At 35.5% G+C, this 17,482-nt stretch overlaps 1 protein-coding gene across 7 annotated transcripts in view; it reads right to left on the reverse strand.

The window, feature by feature from the left end:
- The window catches only part of PRUNE2 (prune homolog 2 with BCH domain), a 229,908-nt gene that overhangs the window by 151,106 nt on the left and 61,320 nt on the right, over positions 1-17,482 (reverse strand). For all 7 annotated transcript variants that reach the window (XM_074330579.1, XM_074330577.1, XM_074330578.1 and 4 more), the window contains exons 5-6: positions 9,385-9,537; positions 6,756-6,850 (exon numbers count right to left, since the gene is read on the reverse strand). In XM_074330579.1, the coding sequence (XP_074186680.1) occupies positions 6,756-6,850; positions 9,385-9,537 (248 nt within the window). The remainder of the gene's footprint in view (positions 1-6,755; positions 6,851-9,384; positions 9,538-17,482) is intronic.

A 17,482-nucleotide genomic window follows, 5' to 3' on the forward strand; every position in this document is an offset into this window, starting at 1 on the left:
GATTCCAGACTGGTTTGATCAGTCTTAAATCAACAGCTACAATGGTTCAACCATGCTTCGCTATGGCCTGAGGAAATGTTTCCTTTTGTTAGGGAGGAGTTTAACAGTGATCTCAGGAATTCATTCTGAGCTGTGTGTGCTCTGAAGGCTAAGGGAAAATGTTGGTATTTTCCCCTCTGCAGTGTTCCAAGGTGCAGCTGGGCTGGTAATCTCTACAGGGCAGAATGAGTTAGCAGTCTGAGTCACTTTACCAGAATGCATCTCATGTGCTCTATTCCAGGTTTCAAATAGCAGAGTGTCTGGTCATGAAGAGTTCCCCAGCTGAAAGCACAGCAAAGCCCCGGAGAAAAAACAGGCCTGAATAATTCACTCAGACTGCAGCTTCAAATAAAGGAGACAAAATTTAAAGAGTTGAAAATCCCCATTGTTTCTCATTTAAATGAACTGAGTTGAAATAAAAACATGTGGAAGCAACAGATGAAATGTGCTTAGCAGGCAACAGGTTCATTCAGACAGTCTTATTATATATAAGTTTCTACTCTTTTAAGTTGTCTGGAAAATGACTATTTTTATGACTAGTATATGTTATGGGTTGAATTGTGTCCCCCAAATTTACATATTGAAGTCCTAACTTCTAACACCTCAGAATGTGACCTTATTTGGAAATAGGGTCATTGCAGATGTGATTAGTTCAGGTGAGGTCATTTGGGTGGGCCCTAATCCACGCTGACTTGTGCCCATACAAAAAGGGGAAATTTGGACACAAAGACATGCATAGGGATGATGCGAAGATGAAGGCAGAGATCGGGATGATGCTTCTACAAGCCACGGAAGGCGAAAGATTGCCAGCAAAGCACCAGAAATCAGGCGACAGGTATGGAACACATTCTCCCTCGTAGTCCTCAGAAAAGACCTATCCTACCAATGCCAAAGCTTAAACTTCTAGCTTCCAGAACTGTAAAACAATACATTTCTATTGTTTAAGTCACACAGTTTGCGGGACTTTATTATGGCAGCCTGAGCAAACTGAGACAGTATATATGCAGGAATAAATCGTAATGTGATCGATCATAATAAAAAGTGATCAAGTCAGTACCTGGTTATGGCTCTTCCTAAGGAAAGATGCTAATGACTTACAGCCCTTCGAGAGATGTTTAAAGGCGGTACAGTAATAATTGGTGTTCACCAGGGAACTATTAATGTGGCCCTGCCATGAGCAACCTCGGCTGCTTCAGTGGTACCTCATTAGAATGAAAAGATTTTCCCCTTCCCCTTAAATCTTAACATACTGCTTTACTAGGGAGTAAACTAGGCCCAGGATATAAAATCACCACTTCATCCTGCTGGCAAAAGAAGAAAGGCAGAGTTTGTTCCAGTTAAGCATATGCTTTGATCAATTCTCTGTTTCCTGATTAAGACTTTATTATTTTTAATTTTTATACTTTTTTGTTTTTAACACGGATTTTGTTTTGTGCAGCTTTTATTTCTCTCTATTGATTCCACCACTAAAAAGAAGAACTGAAACAGATACAAGCCTGCTGTGTTTCTCTTCTTCTTTTTTTATATTACGGTTAAATTTTCTTTTATTCAGCAATAACACATGTATAGACTAAATAACAGCTCAAAGATTCCACACTAGTGACTACTTCCAAATAAGAATCAGAGGAATGCTTGAATTACAGAGCCACAAGAGTCCCACACTGAGTTATTCTATGAGGTACTCTCTCTTCATTGTTTTCTCTTTTTAAAAATTTTTTATTAAATTTATCGGGATGATATTGGTTAGTAAAATTATACATGCTTCAAGAGTACACTTCTATAATATTTCATTTATGTATTGCATTGTGTGTTCACCACCCAGAGTCAGTTCTCCTTCCATCACTGTATATTTGACCCCATTTCCCTCTTCTACTTCCCACCTCCTCCCTTTCCCTCTCATAACCACTAAACTGTTGTCGTGTCTATGAGTTTTTCTTCCTTTGTTTGTTTTATTAATTTGTTGCTTTCAGTTTTATATCCCACATATGAGTGACATCATACAGTTCTCAACTTTTTCTGTCTGACTTATTTCACTTAGCATGATAACCTCAAGATCCATCCATGTTGTCGCAAGTGGCAGTATCTCATCTTTTCTTATGGCTGCATAATATCCCATTGTATATATGTACCACATCTTCTTTATCCAATCCTCTATTGAAGGACACTTTGGTTGTTTCCATGTTTTGTTCAACGAATAATGCTGCAATGAACACAGGAGTACATACATCTTTATGGATAAATGTTTTCAGATTTTTTGGGTAGATACCCAAACGAGGGGTTGCTGGGTCATATGGTAATTCTATTCTTAATTTCTTGAGGAACCACCATACTTTTTTCCATAATGGCTGTACCAATTTACATGCCCACCAGCAGTATATGAGGGTTCCTTTTACGCCAACACTTGTTATCACTTATCTTGTTGGTAATAGCCATTTTAACAGATATGAGGTGGTATCTCATTGTGGTTTTGATTTGCATTTCCCTAATACCTAGTGAGGTTGAGCATTTTTTCATGTATCTGTTGACAATTTGTCTTCTTGGGAGAAGTGTCTGCTCAGGTCCTCTGTCCAGTTTTTAATTGGATTGTTTGGTTTGCTGTTGTTGAATTATATGAGTTCATTATATATTTTGGTATTAGCCCCTCATTGGAAGTGTTGTTTGCAAGTATCTTCTCCCATTTGGATAGTTCCTTCTTTATTTTGCTGATGGTTTCTTTTGCTGTGTAGAAGCTTTTTAGTTTGCTATAGTCCCATTAATTTATTTCAGCTTTTACATCCCTTGCCTTTGAGGTCAAATTCATAAAATCTTCTTTGAACACAAGGTCCATAAGTTTAGTACTGATGTTTTCTTCTATGCAGTTTAATGTTTCAGGTCTTATGTTTAGGTTTTTGATCCATTTTGAGTTAATTTTGGTACATGGTGACAGATAGTAGTCTAATTTCCATCTTTTGCACATCACTTCCCAATTTTCCCAGTACCATTTACGGAAGAGGCTGTCTTTTCTCCACTGTATGTTTTTGCTCTATTGTTGAAAATTATCTGTGGGTTTCTTTCTGGGTTCTCAATTCTATTCCATTGGTCTCTGTGTCTGTTTTTCTGTCAATACTATGCTATTTGATTATTGTTGTTTTATAATATAAATTGAAATCAGGGAGTGTGATATTTCCAGCCTTGTTATTTTTTCTTAGGATTGCTTTGGCTATTCTCTTCTGACAATCAAATTGGCAAGCAATGTAAAGGGCACAAAGGATCAGGTACAATGACATTCAATGAAGTGGATGGATTCCAATATGTGGTGTACATACCCCACAGGGTATGTGCTATATTCAGACTCAGAATGACCCCAAGGCCATGCGAAATGGGACAGCGGTGTCTTTTCCATGGTCCTAGCTTCCAAGTCCTCTCTGCAAGAAAGGCTACCCCTCTGGCCATGCTTCTGATAAGGCCATTTTTTATTCATTGTTCCTCAAAGTCATATTCATTCTGAGCTCATATACTGAGCAAAGCATTGAAACGCTGTATTATAATTGTTTTTTTTTCTATGATAGATCTTTCAATAACTTCTATAACTTTGATTAGATTACAACTATCATTTGTGATATATACTATAATAAAAATAAGAGACAATGGGTTTAGTAGTAGCTTTCTCCCTATAACATAGAGGGCCAGAGTTAACCCATCTGTCAAAGTCAGTGAATTTTACCTCTCAAATCAGTGGTTCTATCTGAACGACATGCTGTATATGTTGCAAGGAGACAAATTCTTCTAATTTTCTCAATATTTCCACCCAAGAAAATTAACTGGGTCACTATGCAAATGAAGGCCATAACACATAAAACTGAGGAATTACACCATTGCAAAGGACCATTGAAACTGTAAAGAATCCTTTCTCTTTTCCCCGACATGCTGCAAAACCTCTTGGTGATTACTTCCAGTGATAACAGCTAACTGTTTTGCAAAACTACCAGATCCATTTTTGGACAGCTGGATAAGCAGTACTATCTACAAATACTTGCTCCCTATTTTACATAACTTATCTCAGCCTTGAGCCATAGTTATCTGGAAGAAACTGTTTGGGAGGAAACAAAGCAGGTTGCTTTGGATGTACAGCTAGGTAGCTTTGCTGTCCTAGCTGTTTATTTAAATTCAAAAGGAAATAAAAATCAGATATCAAAGGGACACTATGCACTAAGTACGGGGTGGGGGGTTGCCAAAAACATGTATATACATGACTTGTTTTCATCTTTTGCTATTGGTATATACTGAATATTACAATTTTAATATGGTTTTTTCCTTTCTTAAAATGTGTACATATATTTTTGGCACCCTCTATATTTTTATTTACCAAGTACTTGTTATATGCCCAGCCTAGCACTGTGCCAGGAAATTAAAGGGAGATTAGAAGTTAAAGATCATTATTCTCAATTAACCTAAAATATCATCTAACCATGATCAAATATATGAACCAAGTTGAAAATTAGTAGATGATGTAGTATCGTGTGCGTCCTAAGTTGGTCATGTAGACTACATTTTGCAAGCGTTCAGAAAGCAGTTATAAAAAATGGAGAATTTATAAGCATCATCATGAAGTAACTAGGTGCTGACCATATGCTTGTGAGATTTTGAAAGTCACAGGAACTAAGACTATTTCTTTGAGAACATATTTAGGTTTAAAGGACAATTAGACAACAGTTCCAAAACACACAAAATAAGATAGTGTGGATTCTGTCACTATTTTACAAATGTCCATGGGAATGGGGAAGGAATGCTGAAATATCATCAAGTAAGGACTGGGGAAGTGCCATTGTCTTATGGGATGATCTATGGAGAAAACCAAACTTTGCCCTTAACTTGTGCGTTTTTCCAACTGGCAAATTGACTAAATAATACACATTTTCTCTTTCAAAGAAGATATAGACGGTTCCTAAGAAACTCCTTTACCATTTCTCAGTCATCTTTAATATCTGCATTATGCACAACTGAAAAGTTGTCATTCAGCTGATTAGAGTTTAATCTGTGTACCCTTCTTTATATGTACAGATGTCTTTCTCCCTCTTCCCAGAAGATTGTATAGTGCTTCCAAAGATGTACTTAACTGCCTGATTAATTACTGGATCTCTATGTAAATTACTGTCAAGTTTACGATGATAATTTTATCACTTATTCAGCTTGATGAACATTTACAGTTTAATATATCTGACAAAGTCATTTGTATAGACCTATAATATAAATGAAGGTACAATAAATCTATGGTAAGTCTATAATAATAATGACAATAGTCTTGAAGTAATTTGCTAACTACAGACATTTCCCTAAGCAATTACAAGATGTGCTATGTTAATTTAGAGAGGAATTCCAAACGAGGCATTTAAAACGTAATAAGATGCCATTAAATGAAGAGAGACAGGAGAGGGGGAAAAGAGAAAGGAAACCCTAAGGCTTGAACTAGGAGAAATGATTCTCAGAGCTACTGACCCTTGCAAGATCCACGTTTTCCTTGGATTTTTAGACACAAAACAGATTTCTAATTGAAGGTGATTATCTAGTTACTACATCCCAAATTGCATATATTTCTTGTATTGAATCACATCAACCCTTAATTATATGGAGCATTTATCAATTTGAAAGTCCAGTAAAACAGTAGAGTTCCACATACAATAAGAATGTGCTCTGCAAACTCTGAGATACTATAGGACCACCAAGTGTGATTACGGTTAGTGACAACAGTCTGCCTCCTGGTACTCATATGGATCTATGTATGAGCTGAATTATAAAATACATTTTACAAAGAGATCACACAAAAAAACAGCCTGGTTTGCTCTTGGGTTTTCTGAGGTATGGACACCCATATGCATGCCTTTTATTCCCTAGAAATATACATATTGATACGTCACTATTACCATGAGAAAAAAAAAAGTATAGCAATATACAATTCTAAAAACCAAAAGACAAGGTCCTATAATGCAATTTTTATCTCCATGAATATGACTTGAGAGCTTGGTGCCTCAAAGATTGATAGCTTGATCAAGGCAATACAACAGTGAAGAAATATGCACACTTCTGCACAGCACAAATGTGCCTTTATAAAATATAATTCGCATTAGGTAGGTTAATTAAGATTCACATGCAAGTCATTGAAAAATCCCAAAGTGGACAAAAGATAATTTGCTAAGGAAATACACAAAAACAAGAGTAGCATTCGTTTAAAGGATTGGAAGGAGGGTCTTATTAATACTTGAGTTGTCACCATTGATTACCAAAATGACATACATCCAAACAGCTTACAAAGGCCAAAGTACACTTGTTTTCTTAGAAAAGTTCTCTGAGCAATGCAGAGCGGTGCACAAAAAACAGAACAAAATTAACAAAAAAACCAAGAGTGAATCCAATCACATATAATATAATCTTTGCCAGCAAACAGGTTATACATACACACACACACACACACACACACACACACACACACACACGTGAGTGTGTTTTAGGTACTGTTTTACTGAGATGAGTCAAACAGCATTCATCTTGAGAATCCAGGTTTGGCAGTTTTCATTGACTTAGCATAGTGTTTTCACCCAATATAATAACCTGCATTCCTAATCAAATATATCCCAAAGAAGATTAACACTGACCAATGTGGTAGAGAAAACTGTCTTCCAGTTGCCCAAACTGAAATTGAGTAAAATCCATTATTGCCAAAAATGCCTTCCCTTCCTTACCTCGAGGGTCATGTTCACAGTACTAATGGCCACTTTTATTTCTCCATCTGACAGTTCCTTTAGGTCCTTCAGCATTCTCTGTTCAATACTTAAACCTGTGGATGAGAGGGAAGAACAGCAAGTTAAACTTGGGGAACTTTTCGGGGTAATATCAACAGACGATTATTTAAATAATTTACCCTGCTAATTTCAATATTTTCCCCTCTAAGATTGCTTTTATCCATAATAAACACAAACATATTAAGGCAAAAATCACATTAGTGACAATATTTGCATCAGGTAAGATCCCAGCAGGAAAAATAATTCACCCCTTATAATCCAAAAGATTCTGTAATGGCAGGACACTTACAGAGATGTAGGCAGGACTGAGAGACTGAATAAAAGATGGTGAGCATCCAAAGACTAGCAAAGGGACAAGGGAAGGAAACAGAGACCTGGACCTGCAGAGAGGGGCTGCCAGAGACCTAGCACACCAAATCAGGGAGGGAGCAGGGAAGAAATACTAGTCTCTCTCTTCTCCTTCCCTCAACCCCCACACCCCATGTATTGCTACTCTTCCCATTGACCAAAACCTACCAGAAGCTTGTAATCTTCAGGGAGCCCAGGAGATTAAATACTTAGGGGTCAGCCTCTGGAGGCTCAGAGCAGATAACGACAGAGAATGGAACAAGGGGAGGTGGTCAAATGAAGAAAAACTAGCATAACCACACAACTGAGCCAAATAATACCTAACAAGGCCAAAATTTGCATATAGGCTACACTTACGTGAGCCCCCTTGTTTTCTTGTATAATTTTATTAAAAATGCACTTTACAACATGACCCATAAAATTGTGATAATTAAGTTGGTGGCCCTTGTAATAGACTCTGGTAATAGAAGCTATTGAATTACTTAAATGATGGGAATAATAATCCAGAATGGTGAAATTATCTAGAACTGCATAGTTTTAGTCAGCTGATCAATGTACTTCAATAAAATCTATGGCCAAAAAACAGGAAAGGGTCTGGCTTGACATTTAATTCCCACCCTAGGTTATTATATCTGAGGAGGCCTATCCTCTTGGGAAAAAGACCCATAACAAAGTCCAGTAAAGCACACATATCCATCCCAGATGTATGTTAAGACACCACTTGCCCTCCCAACTTAAAGCACAATCACAGCAGTCTGGGCAAACAGATAGGTACTAAATATTTTTCTTTGACTCAAAGATTGAAAGCCACATTCTAGCATACTACAACATAAAATGATTTATAGAACATACAGTGATATTAAAATTTTTGTTTAGTTTCGAAAATGAGTGACATACCCTCACGCAGCTTTATACATCCGTACATCCACACGAGCATCTGTATCGAAGGAGTGGCAGATGTGCAGTGCCCCACACACATTTCCTTAGATGTCCCCACCACAGTGAGCCTCAGAATGGTGCTCAACCCTCAACACCTGCATCTCTTTTCCTGAAGTCTTTCTCTGGCCACCAGAGCCCACTCGAGGGGAACTAACAGCCCCGGGATTAAGTAGCCTTCAGTATTCCAGTGGGATGCTGGTTAAGTATTGAACAGCCAGCACAAAAAACCTGATTTGTAGTGTTTGCCAATTACTCTGGTGTCAATATTTCTTGTGGATGATGTCAAACTGCAAAGCCAATGTCAACCAACTCACAAAATTCCTGAAAATTTAATAATCAGCTCTTAGAGCTCTGATGAACAAGTTCCAACACACCACTGCACCCGTCGGGGGGGGGGGGTGACCCTGACATGCAATTTTACACTCTTTCCCAGAGTTCCCTAGTGGGATGAAGGCCTGATTTCCTATGGAAGAGAACTTGCTTGATTACGCACTCCATCCCCTATCGGTGTTTCCTGGGGTCACCTCTTAAATAAACTGTCTTGGCTCAGGCTCTGCCCCCTGGAGGACTCCATGCTAAGGGAGAATGCTTTGCATCTTAAAGGTAGATTGTCTGCATTTAAATCCTGGCCTCATTGCTTGCCAGCTGTGTGTGTGATGAGGGCAATGCAGATGCCTCTCTCCGCTTTATTGTTTTCATCTGGAAAGTGGGGATAATAATAGCACCTGACAGGGTTGTCGTGAGGATTTAGTGAGAATCCATAACTTTAGCAAAATTCTCCCATCAGAACCTTGTGTAGATTAGGCACTCAATGAATTATAGCTATTTATTATTATTATAAAACAATTGATCCAAGAAATCAACTGTCTTGATAAAGCCTAGACTTGGAGAATAATTTTATCTGCTTAGCTGTCTCCTCCCTTATTTTTTTCTAAAATTAATTGCTTTATGAAATCCCATGGTGTTTGCCATTGCTCCTGCCATATACGCAAAACAGAACCCTCTCAGCACAGGATTTCATTTTATGACACATCTGAGGTGTGCGTTAGATGCGTGAATTAACCACATATCCAGGCACGAAGGCCTCACAGGAGAGTCTGCAGTCCAGGCTCTCTGCTTCTAGGTGAGCCAACATTACATGCCTGAAAATCTTTCACAAGCACGAACAATAGGGAAGAAAGCAAAGGCACAAGCAAATTCACCTTCTGGGGCCTGGCAACACTTCATACCACCAATCAGCCGTACTTGGGAGCTGTGGCCGAGCTGGGGGACAGTCACTCACCCTGGGCACTGAATTGGTTCTCCTGTAGGACGTTGATAATGTCCTCTCTTGGAGGCAAGCTAGGAAATTTTTCTTCCAGGATAGAAAGAATTTCCTCCTGCTTCTCTGAGAGCTTCTCGGATTCCATGGTCATGTACTTGAAAAGGATGCTACCTAAAAGGCATGAATAAAAACATCCTTAAACTTTCCAGCCAAGCCAAGAAGGGGGCCAGGAACAGCAATATTCTCTGGCCTCTTGATCTAGGCTTTTGCTTCCAGTTTCTTGCCTGGACCAAGGGCCTCCACAAGTGTAGCATTCAAGAGGAAATTTTTAGAAAATCTTTCAGATACCATCAGCCCTGCCTCATTATTCTCAGGTATTAAACTCTACAAGTTAACTGACTATAGTACGCTCTATGGCACAGAGTTATTGGATAAAGGAGCAAAATGTATAGCTTTCTCCCCAAAATGCATAGCCTTACAAAAATGATATATGTTGCTTTTAAATTATTTCAGAATGGAAGTTTATGGTAAAATATGAAAAACATTAAATGTTATTTAATATTTCCCTTCAATATTTCACAGAGAAAATTGGTCCCACTCATCACATTCCTGATTTCACATATGAACTTCCTCCGTTAAACTACTAAATTACATAGTCCCACTGTCGGCAGCAAAGGAATCTGATAAGGTGGTGAACCTGGAGTCTATTCCCAATCTTCCAGGCACCACACAGTTTTGAAGCTATTTACTATTATCTAATTATAAAAATTCACAAGCTGGGTCTAAATCATAGGTTTCAATTACAAAGTAATTTGCCAATATATGAATGACCAACCTCTCAATAATTACTGGAATTTTCACCTTGAAAGGCAGGAGTCACTACCTGTCACATCCCCTTCCCCTGCATCAGAATAACATGGAATCATGGAGGAAAGAGAAGTTTCGCTTGATAATCAATGATTAATCTCCCTAAAAATCCCAAATCTATTGATTAATCAAAATGTCACCATCTCTCTAGCTTTCAGTGTGGCCTTAATGATAATCATGGGGGTGGGGGTGGAAATAAAGAAAGAAAGAGGTAAAAATATAGGAGAAATGGAGTGTTTCGAAGACTGATATACAATCTTGGCATCTACCCTGAGACCTACAGAATCTAGAGGTTAGATGTACATTCACCATTAAAACATACTAGGAAACCCCAAGTAAGTCATCTAACCTCTCTGTTCTCATTTGCCCAATTTTAAAACAGAAATAACACTATTTCCCAGCTTATAAGACCATACTGAGAATCAATGAATGTAAACATTATAATGAAAAGTAAATATTGCCAAATATATTTAAAGCATTTCACTCATTCATTCCTTCAGCAAATAACTATTCAGCATCTACTATGGACCAGGCACTGTACTAGAGGCTAAAGCTTCAAGACTGAAATAGAGATAGCCTTGTCCCTTGAAGCTCATAGGAGTTTAGCAGCTACAGATAAGTAAACACATAACTTTTCAATATAAAGGGGATAAAAAAATATCAATGGGGAAATAAATAGTACTCTGAATCTAGGCCAGAATTTAGCTTTCCTTTTCCTGGGAAAGGTTTCCTAGAGACAGTACACCTAAGCAGAGACTTGAAAGATAACTAGGGACTTATGGCAAAAGCAAGGTAACAGGGAGATCACAGCTCAGGCAGATCACGTGCAAAGGCACCGAGGTGAGAGAGGAGTTGGCCAGTACAAGGAACGGAAAGCAATTAATTAGAGCTAGATAGTATATTTTTAGGGAGAAAATGTTGAGAAATTAGGTTAGAGAGGTAGACATGGGCCAGGTCAGAAAGGACCTTAACAACCCATCTTAAAGTTTGCCTTTTATATTCAAAGGGAACTAGGGAGTCATTAAAGAGTTTTAAACGGGGGAGGTAACATTGTCAAATTTATGTTTTATAAGAATCACTCTGGCAACCATGTAGAGAATGAATTAGACAAGGCATACCAGAAGGATTACTTAGAAGGCTGTTTCAGACGAGAACTAAGGAAGGAACAGTCAGCAGGCAGAAAATTGAACAGATTCAATACAAATTATCATTTAAAGATGGGAGTAGCCAGTTGGATTCTGAGTACACAATTTCTGACATAAAATCCAAAGTAATATTTTCTCTTGTTTTGCATTATTTCTTAAGTTAAAATATACACGAAGACCAGCCAGAATATAGTGGGCACAGAGCTGTGCCCATCATTACATCACATTAAGAAAATAGCTCTTCATCTTGCATTTCAACTGCAGTAACACCATTCTGGAAGGGACAAGTCCCCTTGAGCAAAGTTTTCTATATATAAAGGAATTTAGGGGCAGTTTCCCCCAAAGATTCTTTTTTTTTTTTTTCCTGTGATGGTATCAGTTACCCAGGTGACTATCTTAGAATCTAAGATCCTGAAGAGAAGGTAAGTGCATAGAGGTCACCTCAATGTTTGGTGTTGCTTTTCCCCCTCACAATATTCACTAATTCATAAGTTGTAGCCAATGAGCTGAGAAGGTTAGCACATCTAACAGTAGTTTCACAGAGGTAGGGGGACAAAAATTGGAGTCTAGGGCTCACCACAGAGAAGGAATCTTGGTTAAACAACCCAAGTTTTTAAGTGGGACCTGTAGAGAGCTAAGTCCTGGAACAACAGCTGGGAATACTATCGTCTGCAGGGCAAATCTGGCCCACTGCATATTTTTACAAATAAAGTGTTACTGGAACACAACCACACCCATTACTTTACATATTGCTTTCGGATGCTTTTGTACTTCAGTGACAGGATAAGATAGTTTAAACAGAGAGCACAGGCCTGCAAAACCTAAAATATTTACTATCTGGCCCTACACAGAAAAAGTTTGTGGACCGCTGCTATAGAAGGGTAAAGTAAAACTAGAGAAGGGATTAGAAAGCACAAATTAGTAGTCACAATATAGTCACAAGGATATGAAATGCAGTATGGGGAATATAATCAATAATGTTGTAAAGATTATGTAGGGTGCCAAATGGGCACTGGACTTATCAGGGAGATATAGTCAATGGTATCATAGCAGCTATATATGATGTCAGAGGGGTAGTAGATTGCGGGGGGTGGGGGAATATCACTTTGTGAAGGGTGTAAATGTTTAACTATTACACTGCTTTGTACACCTGAAACTAATAATAAATAAATAAATAAATAAATAAATAAATAAAGCAGTCTTCATGATGACTGAAATCCTGATTTGAAACAGTTCAAACACAGAACAGATTAAGTTTATCTGAGTCTCTTCTGCCTTTAAGGTATGAAAGTAAATCCTGTGTAGAGCAAAAGAATTTCATCATACATAACCTCATCATCTCTATATTTTTTATATATGATATTCAGCAATCAATAAAAAATTACCAGACGTAATGAAAATATGACCAAATGACTAGACTCTCCAGAGGAAAAAACTCATAAGGAAAAGAATGGAAACAGAACAAGAGGGAATAAAAAAACTAACTGGTGAATTACAGTAGAGAATTAGAATCTATAAATAAAATATTCAAAAGAAAATTGAAAACTGTAAATTTAATAACAATTTAAGAACTCAAAAATGCATTTAAGAACAGATTAGACACACTGAAGAAAATATTAGTAAACTGGAAAATATTTGAGAAGAAAATAGTCATATGAAGCATGGAGAGAAAAACGGATGAAAAATAGAGAAGAGCATAAGAAACATGGGGGACATGGAGAAAAGTTCTAACATACATGTAATAGGAGTTCCCATTGGATAGGAGGGACTTAAATAATATATGAAAAGTAAATGGCCAATCATTTTTCAAAGTTAATGAGAAATAATACTCTAATATTTAAGATAAACTATGAACCCAAATCAGGATAAATGTAAAGAAAATAATCTCAAGACACATGACAAAATGGATAAAATTACAGAGAAAAAATCATTTAAATTAATCAGAGTAAAAAGACATATTATTGTCAAGGGAATTACAACAAAACTGAGAGCTAACCTCATTTAAAAGGATGAAAGTCAGAAGACAATGGAGTTACATCTTCAAAGTGCTAAATAATTGCTTATCTAGAATTCTATACTAAATGAAAACATACGAGTATAAAAAAATGAAGAAAGAATAAAGACATTTTCAGAAAAATAAACTGGAAGTATTTGTTACAAGAAGACCTACACTAAAAGAAATAGTAAAAGTAGAGGAAAATTATTACAGATGAAAGCAAAAACAAAATGCAAAAAGGAAAGAAGAAAGTTGGAGAGTGCAAAAATGTGGGAAAAAATCAATATTCACTGTACAATTATAATATCTGTGGAGTTTAAAATATATGTATAATTAAAATGCATTTCAATGATAAATTGCAGAAGGGACTAAGTAGAGATAAATTGTTCAAAGGTTCTTGGATTATCAGGGAACTGGTTAAAATGTCAGTTTATATGAGATTTTAATTGTATGTTATAATTTTTATTGTAACTACTAAAAGAATTTTTAAAAAGAATTTATAACTAACAACCTAACGGGGGGGAAATGTAATAGCAAAAATATTTAGTATGAGCACAGTAAAGAAATGAGAGGAAAGGGGGATAATGTGAGACAAGTAGAAAACAAATAGCAAAACCCAAATGTAAGAGCAATTACATTAAATGTAAAGAGACAATTAATGTTTAGTGGGTATAAAGTTTCAGAACAGCAAAATGAAAAAGTACTAGAGATCTGTTGCACAATAATGCATATATACTTAACACTACGGAACTGTACAATTAAAAATGGTTGATGGTAAATTTAATGTAATGTGTTTTCTACCAAAATAAGAGACAAAGTACTTCAGCTTAAATACAAAAGTGATCAAACTGAATTTTAAAAGCTACAATATACTGTTTACAAGAGCACACCTTAACTATAATAATATTTAAAGACTAAAAGTAAAACGATAGAAAAATATTATAACATTGATATAATACACTAATATCAAAGTAGACTATAAGACAAAAGAATTACTTGAGATTAAGACAAATTATTATTATTATTATTATTAAAGGGTCAACCCTCAGGAAGATACATCAATCCTACATTTATATGCACTAATAATATAGCTCCTAAACATATAAAGCAAAAAATTGACAAAACTGGATAAAGAGAAAAATATACAGTGGGAAACTTTAACACATTTCCCTCAGCAACTCTAAGAACAAGAAGAAAAAAATCTGAAACATGTAGAATATTTGAGCAACATGAGTAAAAAACGACCTGACATATTGAACATTGCTATCAACAATGGTAGGTTATGCTTTCCTTTCTACTGCAAATGAAACATTGACCAAAATTGGCCATCTGTTGAAGCATCAATCAAATCAACAAATTTCAAAACACTGCAATCACAGAATTACATTCTGTAGCCACCATAAAAATAGTCTGAAATCATAATAAAACAAAAACTAGAAAATTCCCAAATGTCTGAAAAGCAAACAATGCCCTTCCAAATAACTGATGGTAAAAGAAGAAATCACAACGTAAATTAGAATATATTTTAATTGAATGGTAAAGAAAATATGACATTTAATCTTATGGGATACAACTACAGCTGTGCTCTGGGAAATTTTATACCCTCAAATGCATAAGATGTTAAGAAAAAAACAGAAAATTCAACTAAAAAATGTAGAAGGATCTAATAAAGATAAAAACAAAACTTAAAGTCATAGGAAGTAAAAGAAAGTTTACAAAACTAAAAGTTGACTCCTTGAAAAAAGTAATATAAAGAGTTTTGAAAACTATCAAGAAAGAAAAGAGAAGACGCATAATTTACCAGTATTAAGAATAAAACAGTGACATACTACAGGTTTTACTGACACTAAAAGATAAGTACAACATTATTTGAATAGGTTTTAAAATTTAGAGGAAGTGGACACTTCTGGAAAAACTGAACTTGCCAAAACTGGAAGGAAAAGAAGTTGAAAATATGGATGTTTCTATTTTTATTTAAAAATTAATCCAGAGTTTAATATCCATAGTTCCAAACATTTAAGAAAGAACTATACTAATTTTACACAAATTCTACCAAATAATTTTTAAAAAAAGAACACTTCTCGAATTATTTTCTGAATCCAATATAAACACCATCCAGTATTGACACCAATACTCAACAGGGACATTACAAGAAAAAAGAATTTGAGGCAAATCTTTCTCATAAACACAGGTGGGAAAAATTTTTTTAAACTAGTCCCAAATCAAATTAGCAATATGTAATAGAATAGTGTATAGTTACCAGATAAGGATTTCGTAGGAATTAAAGGGCAATTTAACATTTAAAAATTAATCAATATAACCCACTATATTGATAGAATAAAAGAGAAAAAAATCATGATCACCTCAATAGATGTCAAGTAGTAGAATCACTTGATAAAATCCAAGATTTAATCATTATATAAACTCTCAGCCAAGTAGAAATAAAAGACAACTTCATTGATTTGACAAAGGACATTTATAAAAAACAAAAAAGAAAAAAAAGCAAACATTATATTTAATTGTGAATGAGGCAATAACGCCGGATACTATTTCCATTCAGCACTGCAATGTGAATCAGAGCCAGAGCAATAAGGCAAGCAGCACAAGTAAACGGTATAAGTAAAGGAATAAAAGGAATAAAAAAAAATCTTTCCTCACAGATAATATGTTTGTGTATATAACGAATTCAAAGAATCTATAAATATGCTTAAAATGGTAAGTAAATTTAGCAAGACTGCTAGATACAAGTTTAATAATACAAAATCTCCTGCATTTTTATAATCAATCACAATTGTAAGATCAAATTTAAAAATTAAAAAAACTGTAATAGCAACAAAATATAAGTTACTTAGGGATAAATTTCACAAAAATATATCTGGCTTACAGTCAGACCACGAATCCAACTTCTTTGATTTTAAGATCTTGATTTTAAAATACATCAAATAGAAAAGGAGTACTCAGACAATAATCTAACAGATATTGCATAAAACAGAGTCCTACTAATAGTTCAATAAAAAGAGATTGACACTGGTATATGATGAAGTGTGACTTGACAATTAGGTAGAAAGGCTACACCCTACTGACATAAATGGAAAAAAATAATGAGCGTCAAAAAGATGCTCACCATACTCCAAGTTATTTCTACTGCATAAGAAAGGATATGGCCCAACTTTATCCAAGGGACTCATCTACAGCAATTTTTATTTCTTTGCCATAGACACCCATTTAGTTAACCACTTAGTTACATATTACTATCAGGATATATAACAGCCAAAAGCACTTCTTAGCAAAATCAAACCTGTTTTTGGAGTAAGAATTGATTTAACTTCCAGCAAATTCTGCAGAACTAAAAAACTATTTAAATCCATATACACGTACCCAAAAGTGGCCCAGCTATTCACAGGCCAGGGGGGATTAACAACAAGCAACAAAGAAAGCAATTATAATAAAATAGTAACAAACATTTCATTCCATTTAGAAAAAAAATCAACCACAGTATTCTTTGTTCAAAACAATGGAAAAGTGAAGGACCACTTGCCAAAAGCAATTGCAGTGCATTAATATTAAACATGATCTAATGAAGTCAGAAGTTGTTTGGGGAAAACATTCAGCACAGTAAAGGCATATTCTGCATGATAAATTCTTAGCAGAAAAGAAGGGATTTAAACCTCTTTCCTTGTTTCACCTGGGATTGATTTTTTTCACACTGAAACAAACAAACAAAAAATTAAAGAATGAATAGAGAGAGGAAAAGAGGGGAAAAAGAGGGAAAAAGATAGAAAATATAGCTTAGCTCACATTTTTGCCCGAAAAGTGATTTTAAAAAGTATATTATTCAAGTGCTTAATAATCTTATAAATTTAAAATGTCTCAATTTAGTAAGGCTTATTTTAGTATAGCAGAAGAAATAATTAACACTCTGAAGCTGAGGACTTGTTCTGGTTTTTATATCAAGCTGGGAAAAAAAATTTCTTTCCCCTACCCCCAATATACGCCTTTCCTCTTCCTAAGTAAAACAAGTAATGTAAATTCCCTTTGGACTTTGTAACCATTTCAGGAGAGGGATGATTCACTCTTTGGGTGTGAGAAGGAAAAAAAAAAAAAAAAA

The sequence above is a fragment of the Rhinolophus sinicus genome, linkage group LG04 (genome assembly GCF_036562045.2).
Source record: "Rhinolophus sinicus isolate RSC01 linkage group LG04, ASM3656204v1, whole genome shotgun sequence".
Taxonomy (NCBI): domain Eukaryota; kingdom Metazoa; phylum Chordata; class Mammalia; order Chiroptera; family Rhinolophidae; genus Rhinolophus; species Rhinolophus sinicus.